Source organism: Manacus vitellinus, unplaced genomic scaffold (assembly GCF_001715985.3).
Source record: "Manacus vitellinus isolate BGI_N305 unplaced genomic scaffold, ASM171598v3 scaffold_5_pilon, whole genome shotgun sequence".
Classification (NCBI taxonomy): domain Eukaryota; kingdom Metazoa; phylum Chordata; class Aves; order Passeriformes; family Pipridae; genus Manacus; species Manacus vitellinus.
Window position 1 is genome coordinate 16969326 of NW_021940682.1, and position 19694 is coordinate 16989019.

At 43.8% G+C, this 19694-nt stretch overlaps 1 protein-coding gene across 1 annotated transcript; it reads left to right on the forward strand.

Annotated features, from left to right (window-relative positions):
- Window positions 1-545: 545 nt before the first annotated feature.
- On the forward strand, window positions 546-18358 carry FAM83F (family with sequence similarity 83 member F). The gene is made up of 5 exons (XM_029963637.1): window positions 546-1001; window positions 4726-4893; window positions 12172-12293; window positions 12843-13555; window positions 18294-18358. The coding sequence occupies exons 1-5, from the start codon at window positions 546-548 to the stop codon at window positions 18356-18358; spliced, it is 1524 nt and encodes a 507-aa protein (XP_029819497.1).
- The last annotated feature ends 1336 nt before the right edge of the window (window positions 18359-19694 follow it).

Genomic DNA, 19694 nt, shown 5'->3' on the forward strand with positions numbered 1-19694 from the left:
ATCACTACCCGTCTAAGCTGCTATTGCCTTCACTTTCCCTGCCCTCCGTTTAAAGGTACAGGGCATTTTGAATTCATGTGTTCAGTGGGTGAGGGTCTTCCCTTGGAGGTGTTTTCCCATTTTAATGCACTAAGTTCACTCATAGGACACAATTTCTCCAGTTAGTTAAAGATTTCTAACCCACATCTCTCCAAAGCTGGTGTGGGCTGACAAATAACCAGTCTCTTCCCTTTATCCCATTTTTCCCCTTCACCGCATTCTGCATCCCTTAGGTCAAGTTGTTTTTCTTTTCCCAGAAACGGTTCTCTCCCCAACTTGTGCTCCCCGTCCCCAGAGGCCGGGGCCACGCCGGGGTGTGGGAGAGGGGCAGGACGGTGGGGACAGCGGTGTCCCCAGGGCCCGGGGGAGCGGCCGCCCCACCCGTCGGGGCGGGCTCGGGCCCCCCAAAGGCCCCCCCAGGTGAGGCGGTCCCGGCCTGTCTCTCCCTCCTGCCGCAGCCTCTTTGCTTCCCTCCCGGCCGGCGCTGCGCTGGGGGTGCCGGCGGCATGGCGGAGTCCCAGGTGCTCCTGCTGGACGAGCTGCACGTCAACGAGAAGGTGACGGAGGCCCAGGCTCGCTTCTACTACAGCGAGGAGCAGCGCCGAGCCCTGGAGGCGCTGGTGACCCGCGGCGAGGCGGCGTATCGGGAGGCGCTGAGGAAGGAGCAGCTCCGCGACTTCCTCTCCAGCCGGGAGCTGCAGGACCTGCGGGGCGGATGGCGGGGGTACGACGACCCCCGGGAGGGCGGCAAGGTGGCGCGGGGGCCCGGCGGCGAGACCCTCTCGCTGGCCTACTGGCCCGAGTGCTCGGACACGGAGGTGCCCCCGTTGGACTTGGGCTGGACCGACAAGACCTTCTACCGGGGTATCAGCCGGGTGTCTCTCTTCACGCACCCCCGCAAGGAGGAGAGCGCGCCGCACCTGAAGGAGGTGGTGCGGGAGATGATCCAGCAGGCGCAGAAGGTACGGCCCGGCCTCGACGGGCCACCCCTGCCCGCCTTCACGCCTCGGCCGGGGGCAGGCGGGCGTAGGGCCTGGCTCGGGATGTGGGTGGAAGGCAGGAGAGAGCAGGAGAGAGCCCGCCACGGCTCTCAATCCAAAGGAGGAGCGTGTTGGCCATCCAGTTGGTCGGCACCCACCAGGCAGGGCTTTCCCTGCGGCTTGTTGCCAGTCATGTTACGCTTTGCTAAAGCTGATGCCTGGGATGGGGTTAAACCCCTTCACACCGCACTCTGTTCCCACATACTTGGGGTTCTCTACCTGTGTTTCGCTTTGTCCTGTCCTGGTCTCATTCCCAGGTTCAGAAGAAGGCAGGTCGTGATTCTGTTACAGCCACTTCTCCTGTGTGTGCAGGTATCCTTACTTGAGCACAGGGCAGTGCGTTTGTTTATGGGGTGGTGTTTTTCGGGTTTATTTGTTGTGGTCTCAAATACCATCCAGCCTGGACTGCAAGTAGCCAGAGTCCAGACAATACGCAGCTGTTCCTCCTATTTATCTTTGTCTGGAAATGACTTGTTAGTGACAAGGACACCTCTGGCAAGAAAACAAGCCAGCCATGATGCAACAGGAGGTTGCATTGAATAGGTAAAGGCAATGATGAGGTTTTTCGTCACCCACCCTGGATGTGGGTGAAGTTTCCAGGGAAGACCGCCTAGGAAAAGATCCCCTTCAGAGCTGACAAGCCCCATGGGGAAAGGGGTAAACAATGTAAGAAACTGCGCTTAGTTTTGCTGCTTTCTGGTTTTTCTGCATTCTAATTCAGCAGTTATTTCCTCCTCCACCTGCTCCCCTCGTCAGCACACACTATATGCACAACTTTTGCAAACTTGTTAAAACCAAATCTGCTGGGAAACACAGCAAACTTTCCATAGAGACACTGCTCTGGTGTGTGATCTCCTCAGCTCCCTGCTCGGAAAAGTCATGCACACCCTGTAATACTGTTCAGTGGCTGGTGTGGTCAGTCATTTAGAAGACCCAGAAGCTGTAAAATCCTTACACTCCGATTTAGTGCAACTTCACATCCTCTGCACTGCTACAAATGCCTCTACAGACCATGCAAGAATGGGAAAGTTTGTTTGGTTTTTTTCAGTAGCTGTGCCTGGCACCTAGAAGTAATTAATTCCTTTGTAGATTTTTATTTTTTCACTGACTGGACAAACTGTGCCCCTCCCAGCCCAAAGCTGGTTTCATGTTTAACAGCCATTTGAGTGTTTAATGGTCCTTTTCATAGATAACTATGCCTATTGTGTTCAGCTGAGCTGGCCCTGGTAAAAACCCGGCTCCAGGTAGCAGCTTTTCAATCAGCAGATGACAGTGGGGGTTTGTTGGGTTTGGTTTTTTCGAAGGGGGTCTAAACAGATACTAGTAATATGTGTTATGTCTGTGGGTGGCTTATCATCACTGTTTTACAAACATACATTAATTAAGATACCGTGCTGCAATGAGATTGGCAAGCATTAACTTGCCAATCTTTAAATTCCTGTGAAGAGCTAGGCACACCTATGGGCCCTACAGATAAGTTTGTTATCCACAGGATAGGTAGAGAAATGGGGAAAACCTCTTGCAGGGGTAGACACTCATGCTCTGACTTGTACTTGAGAACGTTCCTAGGTGATCTTGACAGATCACCAGCTGTGACAGAGGTTTGAGAAAGTGAACATAACAACAGGCATCGCCCACAGCACATTTGCTGGCTTGGAAGTCCCATCTGCAAGGCAGCTTATCTGTTTTTTTGTACAGAACTGCTGTTTTCATGGTCCAGAGTCTTGCAGTTTAGCCTGAACTGGCCCAGGGCCCCACAGCTTGGAAGGAACCATCCGTTCATATTGCAAAGCGAACAGTAACAATGAGTGGTTTGTCCAGCACGTGGGGTAGGTTCTGCAGCCATTAGACTCATTGCAAATGGAGGGGATGGGAAGAAAACAAATTCACACTTTTGCTATCCATTCTTGATCAATTCCCTGTGCAGATGTTCTTACTTCAAATGAATATTATCAGGCATTCTTGTTCCTAAATAACTACATGCATACTACAATGGGAGCATAGCAGGCCTGAGTTAATGCATGAACTCTTCATGCCTTTAATTATAATCTGCCTGTATATGGGTTGTTCAGGAATAAAGTGGCACAAGTTCACTGTTTTTTGATTTTTAGAGGTTCTGGTAACATTCCCTGCATCTTGCTGGGAAGTGAGAACCAAGACAGGACTGGACATGCAGCTCTGCCTAGCAGAAGTTACTGAGGGACTTAGTATGATGTAGCTCCACCAGAGTTCACCTGTATCAGGAACTTATATGTTAATGATGAGCATAAACACAATGTCAGCTCTTTTTTTTTTTAAACATAGAAAAGCTTGTTTAAGCACTGTTGACAGAAGGAGCCTGATGGAGCAGATGTATTACTTGTTGTTGGCCATACAAGCAGAGACTCAGCAAACACAGTGGGGGATGTTTACTGTGGCATCACTTGCCCAGAAGCCATTTGTTCAAGAATATTTTTCAAAGAAAAGAAGTCTCTGTGGAGAATTATTCACCCTTCCTTAGGGGGCTCCTGCAACTTGAGCTGCACCTCTTCCAAATATCAAGAGAAGAAAATCCCACAGTTTGATCCAGTATTTAGCTCCATTCACAGCTGTACATGCCGTTTCCAGCACAGCTTGGCTCATTACTGTGACCCTCAGCACCTGGGAAATTAAAATTTACTCAACTCTATTCCCAGCATACTGTCAGCATGAGAGCTCTGACCTGGCAAGTTGATGTTTCACTGAGGGACAAGGAAAACAGGAGTTTCCTTCACTCATAACCTTTCAGATGTTGGGAAGAATAACTATTTCAGGCAGAAAAATTAATTGGTATTTCTAATGGTATAAAAGATACAGAAAGGGAGACAAAACATGTAAGATCAGCATTAAAGTTGCCCATAACCTTCTTGGTTTTGTCGTTACTCATCTTATGAATGTTCAGGCTTGTCTCTCACGTCAGCTAAGCCTTTTTGTTTTACATAAAATCTATGCCCAGAAAGAGGGATGAGTTTTATACCAGAAAAACACTGCATGTGAAGAGAGGGAATGATCATTTTGCCTCTAAATCTTGAACACACTCCAGTCCCTTCCTGAGAAATATGAGGTGTTTATGTTTGAACTCCATAAATCATTCCTTGGGAAGCCAGCCCTGAGAGCAGACTTCTCACAGGGAATTGGGAGAAAAACGGGAAATAGAATTCTTGTTGTTTGCACTATGCACCGGGGCTGAGGATTCAGGCTCTGATTCCTCTGCACATTCATTCTTCCATTACACACCTTCAAGTTAAATGTTAGAGTTGTGTTTTCAGTCTTCTTTTTCAATCTATTTTCAGTGTTCTCCTTTGTTTAAGTGGATTCTTACAAAGGAAAAACTAGGCATTTGGCTTTGGCATTCCTCAGGCTGCTGAAATAAGTAATTTTCCCCAAGAAGAAGGAGAACTCTCGTTATTAAGTTCCTTCCAAAGTGTGTCAGGAGGCAAGCAAGAAAATTTTAAGATTATTGGTAGTGCTTGGACATGTACATCCCTGTACTTCCTTCTGCCCTATATCCTTCTCCTCTGTAATCTGGCATCAGTGCTCTCCTTTATTTTGCACCAGTGTGATGGGGCCTCCCTTCCAGTTCCTAATATTTTATTCAGTTTTCTGTCTACTGTCTTCTTGTTTCCAGATTATTGCAGTGGTCATGGATGTATTTACAGACCGGGACATCTTCCGCGATATCGTTGATGCAGCATACAAGCGCTGGATCCCAGTCTATATCATCCTGGATGAGGAGGGTGTGAAGCTTTTCCTGGAAATGTGCAGGTGTCTTGACCTCAGTGACTTGCAAATCCGGGTAAGATATTCAATACTGAACTATTATCTCCTGCAGATCAATGGCCCTTTCCAGCTGTAATGAATCTTGGAACTCACTTGGACAGGCAAACACATCTCTTCCTTCCTAAAGTCATATCACAGCTCTTAGACAGGGTTTGATGGAACACAGAGGGATAAGAGAGTGGCTTGATAATACAGAAGGAAAGAAAAAGGAAAGATCTGGATTTTTTGTCTTTCACCTAAGACAGGGATTTAGGTAGTTTCTTGGCTTTTGTGACCTAAAAATTCCTGTTTGGGAAGAAAGTTGTTGGAGGAAATTCCTGTGGGTCTTCTGTGTGAAGATTCAAACTACAGCCCACAGTAGCTCTTTGAGATGACTGCATGGATCTCAGTTATAGGACACACATCCTCTGTGAAATCAAGACTTTCCTATCCAGCAGTGATCATCTTGGAGTGAATGAGCTTGTAGCCCTCCTTTGCATGAGAATTTAAGGGATTGAGGGGCATAGCTGCTGCCTAGCCCCATATCAGAATATGCCTTCATATAGTGCATGCAGCACAGCAGTGTAGTCAGTCTAGTTTGGCTGGCAGAAGGGATCTCACTCCTCAGAGGGATCTCACTCCCTTACACACAGACTGAAATCCTTTGTGTGTTTCTAGTTAGTATGGTATTCCTTTTTTCCATGTGTTTTTAATCACTGTCACTACTACAGGCTTATTCCAAATAAGTTGCTGAAAAAGTTGCTAAGTTGGACAAAAGCTCTAGGATACCAGACTCGCCCCTCTTTGTGTTCCAACTGTTCTCAGTATTTTAAGAGAACCATCTTAAATCTGAATGAACTGTGAACTACCACTCTGCTCTGAGTTTCATCAAAAAAGCCATCCAGCTGACAAGCTTTCTCATCTTTCTCCAAATCGGAGATGGAAATTTCTTTCCTCTGGTGTCTTTGAAAGCAAGACACAGACATCATTATAACAGACCTGTTTCAAGTGTCAGGGGTATTCCATGGCCTAGGCTCGAGTCTCTTCGGTACATAATTGAGAAATCTCAGCAGTAGTTCCATTTGCTCTGGTACCTGTTTCCCAGTACTTTTCTCATCATGTCATCACGTGCGGGAATGATGTCTTCAGTAGTGCATATTTTAACTCCTGGATAGAGTGAATGAAAAGATGCCCTGGCATTTTAGAAAAAGTTGTGATGCTACTGGAGAGGTGAGTTCCTTTTTTGTCTGCCTTCTCAGTCTCTAAACAGTAAGCGGTTGTCTTCTGCTCTTCCTCTTATCTCTTTCTCCATAGGTATCTACACAGACTTTACACTCCTAAACCAGTCATCACAGTGACATGCTACAGCAGTGCCTAGGTCCTGCAGCAGTCTATTTCTATGATCCTTTCCAAAGAGACAGAGTTTGAAACTGATGCCATCAAAAGCAGGAGAAAACTCTTCTGTGTCCCTCAGTGGTTCCCTTCTCTCACAGCAGCCCTTGCTACATTTTGCATTAGATTCCATCAGCTAAAAAAAGTACAAATACAAGCTGAGCTAAAGAAAGTCTACTGAGAAGAAGTTTTTAATGTCCTTTGACCTAGTTGTTCACTCTTCTGCAGAGCTCCAGCCCACAGAATGCTGCCCTTCAACTTTCCCCCTCTTTTCCTAGCTATCTCATACTGTATCTTAAATTCCCCTGAAGATTGTTCTATTCCCTTTCCAGTATAGCTAAGGGTTTTGCTAATCTTGTTAAGGCCAGTGCAGCTAATTCCTGTATATGGTACTATGGAAGGACTGAGAAGATTCTTCCTGGAACAGGGAAACATGTCATTTGCCTCTCAAGGAATATGCTCTCTTGGAATCCTACCCATGGCTGCTTTGGATATATCTTACATGCTGCTGCTTGGGTCAGGGTAGCAGAACCGTCATATAGTGATTCACCTGACAACAGAGTTTAGATAGGCAAGGAAGCTCAAGCAAGGTTAAGGCTTCCTTGAGGACTGCTCCCAGCCCTACCTCATTGATGTAACATGCCAAATATTGAAGAGCTAGATTTAAAGCAAGAAAGGGCCTCTGGTCTTCTTCAGGCAGAATCATTTTGTCCCATATTATTTGATCATGGAGGATGTTGGAATTGCTGAGGAAGAATGAGAACTGTGGTGCAGTAAACTCTGTCATTCACCCATTTCTTATCTATGACATGTCTTTCTCCTGACAACTGCTTTGATGTGAGCTTCTTCTAAAGGTAAAACATTATCTCCTTACAGAGTCTTTTTGTGTTACTGTTTTGCTTCCTTCTAAAAGATTTTCACCAGTGAAATACAGTTTGCCAGCAAAGGAATTGCATGCTCTTCTTTCTTGCCATTCTTCCCACCTTTCCTTTGGAATGCTTGTGCAAGATATAGAGGATGGCTTTTTTCTCAGAAAGTTGCAGCCATGTGGGATATAACTTTAAGGTTTAGAGGCAAGTTCTGATCCCAGTGGGAGAGAGAGATGACACACTACCATGGGCTGCAGGGTCACAACGCTTTTATTCTGTCTTCTGTCACTACCAGATACTCATATTGTTCTGTGACTCCTGCTCTTTTGGTTCCACTGCCTGTTCATCCAATGCAGAGTGAATACTTCAATAGTTCTAATACAGGGAGATATACTCTTAACATTGGATTTTGCCCTTTGTATGTGTAAAGTGCTGGGCATCTTCAAAAAATTCCTGGCTATTGTATTACTGTGAGATGGCAAGGTATCATGATCTGCTGACAGTCTCAAGGGGGGAAACTGCTGTAAGAAGACAGTACCTGACTCTGCAAAGAGTAAAAGTTCTTTACCAACTCCAGGCATGAAATGAGAAAACCTCAATTTTTGTCTGAAGGCCAGAGTTCACTAGGAATGCATTTAAATTCAACCATCAGCACGTTCAGGGGTTGTTAGTAAGAGCATGTCCTGTGTGGTATGAGTCATATGGCTTCCTGAGCCTACTGGACATGATTTGCCAGACTTCTGTTATATTTGACACAAGAGTGTTCTTTGGAGATCACAGTCAATCAGAGTTCTCATAGATACAAAATTCATAACCCCTCCAGAAAATTCTTTCTTTTTTTTTTTTTTGACCTGAGAGTTAATGTTCTCCCCAGTTTTTAGATAAGTGCTTTTCTCCCCATCCTTCTGTTAATAACAGACACTCCCAAAGACAGAGTTCTCCTAGAGTTCCAAACAAGCCCAGGGTATTACTTACTTGCAGGAAGTTCACCTGTGTGTTATTTTTTACATTCATTTTCCAAACATGTAAGGAGTTTTTCCCCTCACCCCAGGAAGTCTGAAAAGTTTCTGCCTAAAAAACTTTCAGAATTTCATTTCATTTCCTTCATTGATTCCTAGCTCAGATGAGGGAGAAGCTGAATGTGATGTGATGCAGTGCTGTTGGTTTTTTAATTATCTGTTACAGAATTCTTCTAGTCTGCTTGTGACCTCCTGAAAATGGGAGCTTACAAGGCCTTCTTTTTGCCAAGACACAAATAAATAATACCCAGTAATGATCTTGGTAGGCCAGGTCACAGCTAACCACGTTCCATCCCATTCTACTTGAATACTTGCAAGTTACACTACTTTGTCAATAAGCATGCCTTTTCCACAACTGTTCAGGGCAAACACGCAGAATAAATCCACAGTATTTCCTATCACTACTTGAGTATGCTTCCAGATTGTGGTTGCTTTTGTGTCCCTATGTAAGATGAATTGCTGTCATCCATCTCTCTGACCTGGAGGTCTGATCATTAGAAATTATATTCTTGCAGACCATAAATAAGAAGAAATCCTTTACTGCCATTACTGTGGTCTTGTCCATAGGAATCCCATCTTTCTCATTTCCCCCCTTCTGTGGTACCTCCATCTAGGATTTAAAGGGAGAAATAATGGGCATCTGGTGCCTCCCCCTCAGCCCTGTGGTCAAGTGAAGCAGTAGGACACTCAGGTGAAACAAAGGACAGGAGGTACTCCAAGAGATTTTATTGATTGAAGGGATCTGAATTTCACAGGGACAGCAAAATGGGGATCTCCACATTTTGAAAAACAGACAATATGAGGGACTGTTGAGTCACTATCATCTCTCAGCTACTGCTTTTGGCTGTTGCCTCTCCTTAATCTGTTTCACCTCTGTTAGTTTACAGAGGTCGTTAGTGCCATCCCTCCTAACTTGAAATAGAGATCCTCACCTGCTTTGCAATATATATATATATATATATGTATATATATCAGCAGTTGTTCTAAGAGGGAAGGTACATACAGGATTCCCTGGTGGAAGCACTTACAACACCTTCCTTTAGGGTCTCTCTTGTGTCTCCCCCCTACTCAACCCCAGTTTGTGAGCACTACTGCCCAGGTCTGTCAAGTGACAACCAAGTGTCAGTCACAGCATTACTGACTTTCTAAACTGTGTCTAATTTAGCTTTCTGTGGGTTCAGGGTGAGGTTTAAAAGTGTGTCACAATAAAGCAAGAAAGACCAATTCCTTCACTGTTTGTATTAGGATGCTCAGTCAGGCTTGACTGTTACCAGTCTGTATTAAGTTGGAGCCAGGGAGATGTTAGTCACTGCTTCTGATGAGGAGTGATGCAAGTGTGTGTAAAGGAAATGTGGAAATATAATGCAGACTGCAGCTTCCATAAGCCAAAACAAACCTTAATCAGGCTTCTGCAAGAATAGAGATCTGGAGGGGTCACTTCTATCTAGTGAGCTAACTGGTCCTCTACCCAAAATATTTGTTACTACTGTAACACTAGTGCCCCCCCAAAATGGCTGCAATATCACCTCATTTATATTTGCCTTTCCTCTTCTATTATTGTGCAGCCCTTGGTGCATGAACCCAGGCTCGATCTTCCTCTGTACAGCTTGATATCGCAGTCTACAAATGCTCCAAGATGCTTGAAGGCAGAAAACATTATACAAATAACCTGTTAAGTGACTTGATGTTTATATGACTTTGTGCTTGTTTTCTGCATTTCAAGATGTATTTATGTGCTCCTGTACCTACTTCGTTCAAGGAGGTTTACGTGTGCAGCTGTTCAGTTCTATCCCCTCTGTGCCTTTCTAAGTGTTATGTACAGCTCAGTTACCACAGAAATTCAAGTGTGCTCTCTTTCCACTGAAAGAAGGTGATAGAATGTACAAACACAATAAAATCCATTCTTGTTAGATGCTAAGAAACTTTCTGCTCACACAGGCTTATAATTCTTGATTCACAAAGGTACAGGTCACGTCAGAGCTGTTGACTGATTTGAAGAATGAGGTCCTTCTTTTCACTTGCAGTTGATACTCCATGATTTGGCAAATCTCACATCTAACATTAATCAGCAAGGAAAAAAAATTATCTCAGGTGATCAGCCAGTCAACTGCAAATGTTATTTTAACTACTGGAAAGGGCACCCTTTCTCTTGTGCTCTACCCAACCTGCATTCAGCATCCCACACATATGACTCACTGGTAGGCCTCGGGCAAGTCACTTCATCTTTTTCTCTCTTAGGCTCCTCATCTTTAAAACAGGGTAATAATACTTTCAGCAGTGTTGGGAGCATTAATTAGCTAATGCCCACACAGGACTCCAGACAGATCAAGCAATAGATGAATGCAAAACAGTAGTATCATCAGTTACTGTTAGTCAGAATTTGTATTGCAACTGCTGTATTTTAGTGGGGGAAATAGGAGCAGATTGAAAAGGTAAGAGCTATATTCGAAAAAATGGCTTTTGAAAGAAATCTGCATTCTTATAATCACTCATTCCTGCATGCTGATTTCTATAGCCTATCAATATTTAAGCTGTCAGTGAGGTTTATAATAATAGGACTTAGCTCTTTGTGGGATCTGAGGCTGTGCTAGCATTAGCCAAATCCTCCTGATTCTTCTGCTCTGCAGATGAGGGAAGAATGAGGCAAACGTGAATTGACTTTCCCAGAACATCACAGGGAATAGTGTCAGAACTGTGATTACACTGACTCCCAACCCTGGATTTATGACTCCAGTTCACAGTACCTTTTGAATTTTCATTGTTAAAGAATCCTTACAGAAACAGATGGTGGAGTGAAGAAAATTGTCTAGATTTGTGTATCTGAGTGACAAGATTATTTGCTCCAAACTTACAATAAATGCTTTTGGGTTTGGGGTGGGGGGAAGGGAGGATGTTTTATGTTAGTTTGGCAACTCAGCCTTGCACAGCCAGGACCCATGAACAGAGTAACACTCAGTCCAATGTGCTTATGTGTCCTTATAGTATGTGAGGGCAAACATCTATTGCTGAAAATCATGTAACCTTAACTTTTGTGTTTTTCTGTGTTTGGTAGTGGTCTATTTTATTAATTGTAGGTTTGCTGGCCAAAGGGTATGAGATGTGAGGTTTGGGGAGAGGTATTCTTTTTCTAACTACTTCTATTCATTTTATGAAAAGTTTTTCCTTCCTCTTCGTCAGAAATTCTTTTCTGCTGACCTATTCAGGACATTGGTAGAGACACTCATCCTACTCCTTTTGTTCAAAAAAATTTCTGTGTTTTTCACTCTCTGTTGAACAACAGGGGAGCTGGGTGGACACCATAACTATTTGGGGTTCTTAGCAAAATTATAAAGGTTCTCCTTTTGTTAGGAAACATCTATCTTTTGAGCAATTGAATTGTTTCCTCCTCTCTAATAATTAAATTGTCCATTCTTCTAATTTGGTCAGTTTTGTCAAACCATGTGTGGTTGGGAATCAGAACGCAAGCACAAAAATAACCTAATGCAGACCTGTCTCATACATTACCTTCCAAGTAACTGTGTCCTTTGTGCTGCACAGGTGTTGTGGAGTTCCTTGGCTTTGTGGTTCTGCTACCATAATCTGGAGAAGAGCTCACAAGTGCTGTGGAATAGGGATCAGGATTCAGAGAGTGCAGGTGTAACTCAAGAGCTTTCTCTTCATTCCTCTAAAGTGGGCTGGGCCTTCCAAGCTACAGCACAGGACTGGGGATGGAGAATTACTTGATTTTGACAGCATTGTCTTGCCAGTGGGCTCAGATGAATAGCTGAAGACAGCAGGCTGGGTTACAAAGAGGCTGACCTGTTGGTCAGGGCTATAAACTGAGGGAGGGGAGTGACCAGCATAGACAGGGGATGACAGCAGGTCTTATGGCACAATGCTTTCCTTTCTGTAGGCCTTCTGTTGGCTTACACAAAATAAGCTGTAGTCCCAGAAGTAGTGAAATAACATGAGTGACATGTTAAGACTTGGAGCTGGCAATTATCTAATTATCTGCCCTATTTATTGTGACATTTTTTCTTTTCACCTCCCTGTTAGAATATCCGCATACGTTCTGTGACAGGAGTTGGGTTCTACATGCCATCAGGGAAGATCAGAGGCACACTGGCCTCCCGATTCCTAATGGTGGATGGTGAAAAGGTGGCCACTGGATCATACAGGTGGGTCACACTTGGTTAAGGCATTTATGTAAAGAATGGTTCATGACTTTGCGTGAGAGTATTTTTCTCATGTCATACACTTTCTTATCCCAGCCTTTAATCTGTGTGGCATCTGTAGAAACTGGAATGGGATGACAGAGAAGGTGGCATACCAAGCTGCTTCTGAGTAGAACATAAGCATGCTGGTAGAACATTTCAGTGGGCTAGAGACAGTTCCACACTGCATCAGGTGGGAGTCTGCAGGGACTCCCCACCGGTCACTGTGCTCAGTTCTCTTCAGTGAGGTTTTCAGTCTGGAGGCTCCAGATGCAATGTTGCTTTTTTAAAAGCATAAACTGTCCTTCAGAGTTTTACAGTCTTTTCTTCCAGATCTGGTCTGCATACCTAAAGAAGGATAATAATGTTGTATCTGTTGTGACCCATCTTACCAAGGATGTGGGCAAATGGCACAACGATGCATATTCCCATGTAGTGTCTTAGGTTTTGTTAGGTGGGCTGGGTCAAGTATGCACCCACGACTCTAACACTGGTTCTGTTTCCTCCTCTTAGCTTCACATGGACTTCATCCCACATCGACAGAAACATCCTGCTAGTCTTGACAGGACAGCATGTAGAAATGTTTGACGTTGAGTTTCGTGAGCTCTATGCCATCTCAGAGGAAGTTAATTTATACAAGGAACTGGGTATTGCTAATCCATTCCTTCTTGGAATTGGGAAGCCAGGCTTTCATTCCTCCACTGTGGCTAGGAAGTTCATCAACCCCAAGTATGGTTTAGTTGCAGGGGCAACCCGTGGTGATATGATGCTCTGGGCTTCACGACACAGGCAAGATAATCAGGGAAACATGGAAAAGGAGGAAACAAGTGAGTCAAAGAAGCGGTTAAATCAGTTTCTGAATGACTTAGTCACATTGGAGCAAGTATTCCCAGAAATAGATCCCCCTCTGGAGAACGTGAACAAGCTGAATCGGAGCCCTCAGAAACTGTTGTCCCGGCTCCACATGGACCTGAAAAATAAATCCAAATCCAGAGAATCTATTCGTGATGTGAAGAAGGAAGACGCACTGACCAATTCAAAGCAAGGAAAACGGTTTGCCAGTGGGCTCTTCAGTCGCAAGGCCAAACGGTCTCCAGGCTCAAGCATTGAGGCCAATTCTTTTGCCAGTGAAGGACATTCAGGAGAAGACCTTGGGAACATGAAACTGGAATATGAGCGGCTTAGCATTGGCCGTGCTAGCGTTCGGAGCACTGGAGGCATCTCAGGTAAAACCTTTTACCAGCTTACTCTGCTTTTTGTGTCCCTTGTTATGAGTTTGGCTGATTGATACAAACATACTCACTATAGGCACCTGTGAGTAGATCCTGTTATTTCCTCTGTATCAAAATGAGCAAGATCAAAAAGCAGAAGCTGTATCAAATGATACAGGCAATTTAAATTGAAAGCAATTTAATGGCAGTCTTATTGTAAAGTTGGTACTTCTCATGTAGATGTTTCTCATACTTCAAGTGGGTATGGGACAAAGAGAACGTTCACTATTGTAGTAGCTAGCAGGGCACAGACAGATTTTCAGTGTAACCCCTCCTTTCCTCGTTAGAGTTGGGTGTATTTATTGTGACAAGTTCTGGTGGAGAAGAGAGAAAAACATATTTTTATTGAGATGAGGGGAAAAGGAGTGGAGGAAAGGGTGCAAAAATCTTTTTAATTTGCTCCTTTATCACCTTCTGAAATGGGGGAGAAGGTCATGGAAACCGATGCTACAGAGTAGATCACTAGATCTCAACTTTTCTTTCTTTGCTAACACAAGACTGATATTTTCATCAAGTCCTTCCAAGGCTTCAGTCAGTTGAAGACACAAATGATAAAGATTATTACCAATTTATGGGTTCATAGCTATCTCCCCAACATATTTTGTGAGTTTGAAGTAAATCTTTGGATTAATTCAGCCTGGTTGTCTTCCTCTCAGTGAGCTGTGGTTAGGTGTTGATACATCCTGCACCAGCAGGAAAATAAACTACTTGCAGAGAGAAAATTTCTCCTCAACTTATCTGGCCAGAGACCATTCTGTGATCTGATGAATGTGAAATGCAGGCACAGAGAGACTGAATTCCCTTGCAACTTACCATGATGTGAAATGGAAAGACTTCTCTTGAGACCAAAAAGAAAAGCAGGGTATGGGGAAGGTCAGCAACAGTGCTTGGTTAGGTTCTTAGAAATATTTCTGGCTGAATGAAGCAGACTTCAAAATGCCAAATGAACACAAGGGTGGAATGGTAAGAAGGCATGGATAATTTATTTAAGATTACAGTAGACCCATTTTAGAATGTGTGTTTAGCATTTGGGGAGGCAGAAGTAAACCCTGGTATCAAGAGGCTCTCTGTCACAATGACAGTCTTGAGCACAGACAGTATGTGCTGGTGGTCCCCATTACTCACAGCCAGGAAAACCAAAATCGGTGAAGACCTATAGGGAGATGTATGGGCATTTCCTCTTGGAGGAATGGACCTGAGGGCTTGCACTACCCTCTAGTGACAGAAGTAGAGAATTGTGCAATCTCTGATTTGTCAGCACTTCATCACAGATTCCCTGCATTTCTCACTGTCAGCTGTTTTAAAGCACACAGCCTGCCATCCCTGCAGTGTCGTGATGAAATTAGGCCCAAATTAAGGCATGAAAGAGATTGATGTCTCCAGCTGAACAGTGGGACACTGCACCCTTCTAGAGCATTGCACAGTCCGGGCAGCAGGAATGTCCCTGTTTCTTTTAACACAGAGTATCTGTGCCAGACAGTCTGATGCTCAGTCTAGACCATTTCCACAAAGACACTATCGTGCTATTATGTTCAGGTTTTATTTATTGCCACCATTACTTCCTGTGGGCTGTCACCTCTTTCAATAAAGGGGAAGGAAGGACTGAGAACAGGTGCAGGGAGGATGCTGAGGTCCAGTCACCACCCTTCCCCCTGCCATATTTTTTCTGATAAATCTTTCCAGTGAGTCCTTGCTAGTATTTTTGGTTTATGCAAATTGAGAATGCCTGTTCATGGTGACAGCAGGAGACTCCACAGCTTTTGAAGTATGGTTTAAGTAGACTTCAGTCACGTGGTGTCATAAAAGGCTGGAGGAAGATCACTGCTTGTGTGTTGCTTTTGAATTGAATCACTGTTCTTGAGAGAAAGCTTCTCTAGTCTAATGGTCCCAAAGTGGCACATGAAGAGAGATGGTAGAGGGCACATTAGCAAGATGGAGGCTTATGAGGAACAGAAAAAATTTTGTTATCCAGAAGATCCTGTAGTTACTTGATCAGTACCACATACATCATTAGGATTTAATAAAAAAACTCCTGAACATGGGCATGGAATAGAGTTCCAGCTTCAAAATAAAGATAGGAGGCACTTTGTTCTTGGGTAACTGTAGGGCTGACTTAGTTTTAAGAGCTAGTAAAAACTGATGCTGTGATACTCTGGGTGACAGAAGGGAGAAGTGGAAATGAAGGAGAAGGTACTTGGTATGCAGGCAGGTTAGGATGCAATTATTCAGAGCTTCACAGTTTGAAATAGCTGCCCTTACCTTTTGTAAAGATTAAACAGCACACTTAAGCCCCGTGGGCCTTCTTGTGCACACATCCTCCAAAGTCACTATTAATTCTGTAGTACCATAGAGACACATCCCACCTTGCAAATGCATAGAGAGACCAGATCCACACCTCCAGTAGCTCACAGAGTAGTTGAAAGACATTATTCAAGCAGGCTAAAGGTCAGATTCAGTCTTGTAGGAGCAAATAGTGACAAAGAGAATCTGAACTGGGAAGGGAAGTGAGGAAAGTGTGTGCTGTGATGGAGGCTAAAAATCTGATGCAGTATTGACATGCTAGAAAAGGATACCTACAAGTCAGAATTAGGCATCTGGAAAATACAAGGGCTACAGATAATGTCCCCAACTAAGTATCTGAATCCACACCCTCAGGTTTTGTACTAGCACACTGCATGGAGACTGTGCTACGTCTTACAAGGCTTTCTTAAACCACGTCATCAAATTGACAGAACTCTTGAATTGCACTCTTGCCCGCTCAGGAACACAAGAGCAGCTCTGAACCTGACCAGAATCTTTTTAATTTTAAGCTGGTGCTGGGCAGACTGTGATCAGCAAAGACACTGACATCTGTGTGCAGTTTCTAGGAAATACTGCAAAGGTTTGAAAGCTGTATGCCTTGGGAAGGCACTGACTTTTCATTTTGTGTTCTCCCTTGAAAAAAGCAAAGTGGGCTCATTCAGAAGGGTCTGCTGTTCTGAGTTGCTTCATACATCAGCCTTCACTCCTCATGAGTGATGATTGCAGAACGATTATATCCTTAATAGCAGGATTTTGTGTTTCACTTTTGGGTGCTTCTTGCAATAAGAAATGGTATTTACAGTGGGTACTGCAATACTACTGAAATAGCTGCATAGTTCTCCCCAGTGTTTTTCAGCCAAGGTGACATCCTGGAGGGATGGTAACTGGAAGAAAGAGGGGAACGTTGTATGTACCTCCTTGATACATACAAGGAGGGTGTTTGCTCTAACTGTAGTGGGATCTGTAGAAAAAGGTTAGAAGACAAGAGTAAAAAGTGAGAAAAATAAAGGAGTTGGGAGTTAAAATTAAGCAGAGGAGCACAGACACCTTTGAAACTAAATGCGAGGGTCCTGAATGTGATACAGACAGGGAGGGGAAAAGGGATAGCAAAGAGATAGGAGTTATGATAAACTTAGTAGTAACATGCAGAATGCATCAGAGTGGGGACAGGTAGAAGGAAATGCCCAGGGGAGATGTGGGGAGGAGGCAGTAGCATACAGAGCAGCCACAGAAGTGAGGGCAGGTTGCAGTGCAACCTCCCATGTGAATATCAAGAAAATGGAGTGTGGAAGAGAGTGAAGAGAAGGAGTTGGAGAGGAGAGAGCTCTTCTCTTCCCCATCATCTGCAGGTAAGGACAAAATTGATCAAATACTGACAAGAGAGTGACATTAAAAATTATTCACTTGAAGCCCAGTTCAGAGGTGGTGCTTGGGTTGAATGCTCCCTAAACTTAGTAAGGCTGAGGCTTCTCAGTGGCATGTCACCATGACCTGTGGTAGTTTTCCCTCCCTATTCTCACTCAGAAGTGGCATTTGGCTCCAACTGCTTGGGAGATACACATACACCTTCCTTCTGTACAAATACATGAGTGGGGCCTGCCTTTGTTCAGAGTGATTGCAAGCCATATGGCAGCCCCTCTCAGTACCTACTGCCCTGGTCATGTAAGCTTTGCTGAGCTCAGAGCACAGATGAACTCCCTTGCTTGCAAAAGCCTCTGAACACACTTTTGTACAGTGCTTGAAAAAAATATGCTGGGGCATCCGGACCAACATCTGGCTGTAATGAAGGAGACCAGAGAGAAGTGCAAGCATTGAAAAGTACAGATACTGGGAGCAAAAGAAATTCATAGAGTAAGCTTTGAAAAAAAAGATTATAAAAAACTGAGGCAGCAAACTGAGGCCTTGGGATTTGTCTTGGAAAAGCAATGGTGGAAATAGTGGCACTTGAGATGTTTAAAATGAAATGTGAAAAAAAAAATCTACTGAAAATGTGTGTGGGTATCAAATGGATGAGATGACCTGACTTGGTTTTTTTGTTTGTTTGTTTGTTTTTTCTATACCTCACTCTTTGGAAAATCTATGACCCAAGGCATGGCCAGACTGTTTTTCAGTGCCAGCTTGGACATGAGAATACCACTGAGGCTAACATGGGTACAAGCTAAAACCTGGAAATACTTCTCCAGTAGTTTTCTCCACAGTATACTCCACATTTGCTCTTATTTTAATGTCTCTTCACTACACTGCAGTAGGAAAAAAAGCCACGAGAGAATACAGAGTAATGTAGGTCTAACATAAGATATACAGTAAATAATGAGAGTGAACTGTGAGTCCAAACTTTATCCAGATCTTGTTTACTTAACATTAACCTTACTTTAACTTCTTTTCATTCCAGGTAACTTGAATCCAAACTCCACTATGAGTGATAAAAACAAACAATCTACCTGTGTGTTATCTTGATGGGGAAGAATTGTCTGGAGAACTGAAGACTGAACAAGCTGGAACAGTAACTTCTTAATTGATTTAGAACCTTCAGCCATATCCTCACGCAGTGGTCTGTAAAGCCTCTGCACGGTCCTGGATGCACCTGGCACCCCCAGCTAAAGCACATTTCTGGGTGAAGCTTAGACTTTGGATGGTCGGTCCCTTAAATGAGGGTTAGTGATGAATGTATTAGTCCATATGTCTGTGTGCACACATATTTTACATATAAAAACAACTGTGATGACTGGTCTCAGAGCTTGCTCTGTGTCCAGATAAATGCAGGAGATTTTCTGACTGACTTGTGCTGCTACTTCAGTCTGTCTAGCTACAGACTAGGAATCACTGTATTGCATTGTTTACTCTACTGCACTGCAAAAATGTATTGATCTGACTGGCTGGAAGGCTAAATCCAATCGAAGTAGCAAATTCTGGGTGAAATAAGGATGTTTACAGACAGTGTAGCAATCCTTTGTCCACTAGGAGTCTTCCTGTAGATTCCTCTTGTCAATTACCAATGCAGAAATGAGTGCTCTGGAGGAAGGGTTTACCTAACAAGAGGCCAACAGATTAGTATCCGAACTGTTACATAGCATAAATATAGCAGTTGAACAAAGTGATTTAGCAAGAATGTAGTAAAGAGGAAAAATTGAATACAGGGGAATGTTCAAACTCCAGTTCAGACTGGGTCAGGAAAAGTGCCTTATAAGGGGGTGATTTGGTTTGAAGCTGGCTCCCTGCCAAGTCTCCAAACCTTACCACCAGAAGTCCCCCCCCAAAAAAAACCTCAGGGAGAAGAGGGAGAAAAAAAACTAAGAAAACCCGAAACGAGAGAGAGAGACAGCTAAAGTGAGATATATAAATATATTTATACTTATATTACAATTATATACAATTAAAAAAATATACTATTTCACAAGGGAAAGGGAAGGGGGAAGGGAAAAGGAACAAAACCAAAATAAAATATATATATATATCCCAATCAGTAGCCCGAGATCTAGTAACTAAAAGAGTTAGCAAAGAAATAGCTCACTACTCTCCTTGGGACAACCGAGAGTCACTCCGGAACGATTGCCGGCAACCTCCGTCTCCCAGGGTCGGCAAGGCCTAACCAGGCCTCGCTCCCCAACACGACAGACCCAACAGCAGGGAACCTGCACCTCCAAGCCACCGGAAGGAAAGAGAGCGAAGGCCTCTCCTCCTCTCTTCTTATAGCCTGGCTTACGTAAAAATTGTAGGGAATACCAGGTAAATCTGGGCACTTCCTTGGTTACAGACTGGTCACCAAGGAAGGCCTAGCCCAAACCACCACAGG

What these genes read in the sequence shown, in the direction of transcription:
- FAM83F (XM_029963637.1), top strand. Translation starts at nt 546, where the DNA reads ATGGCGGAGTCCCAGGTGCTCCTGCTGGACGAGCTGCACGTCAACGAG. An exon ending in TGATCCAGCAGGCGCAGAAG is followed by an intron (nt 1,002 to 4,725) that starts GTACGGCCCGGC and finishes TCTTGTTTCCAG; the next exon opens with ATTATTGCAGTGGTCATGGA. An exon ending in TCAGTGACTTGCAAATCCGG is followed by an intron (nt 4,894 to 12,171) that starts GTAAGATATTCA and finishes CCTCCCTGTTAG; the next exon opens with AATATCCGCATACGTTCTGT.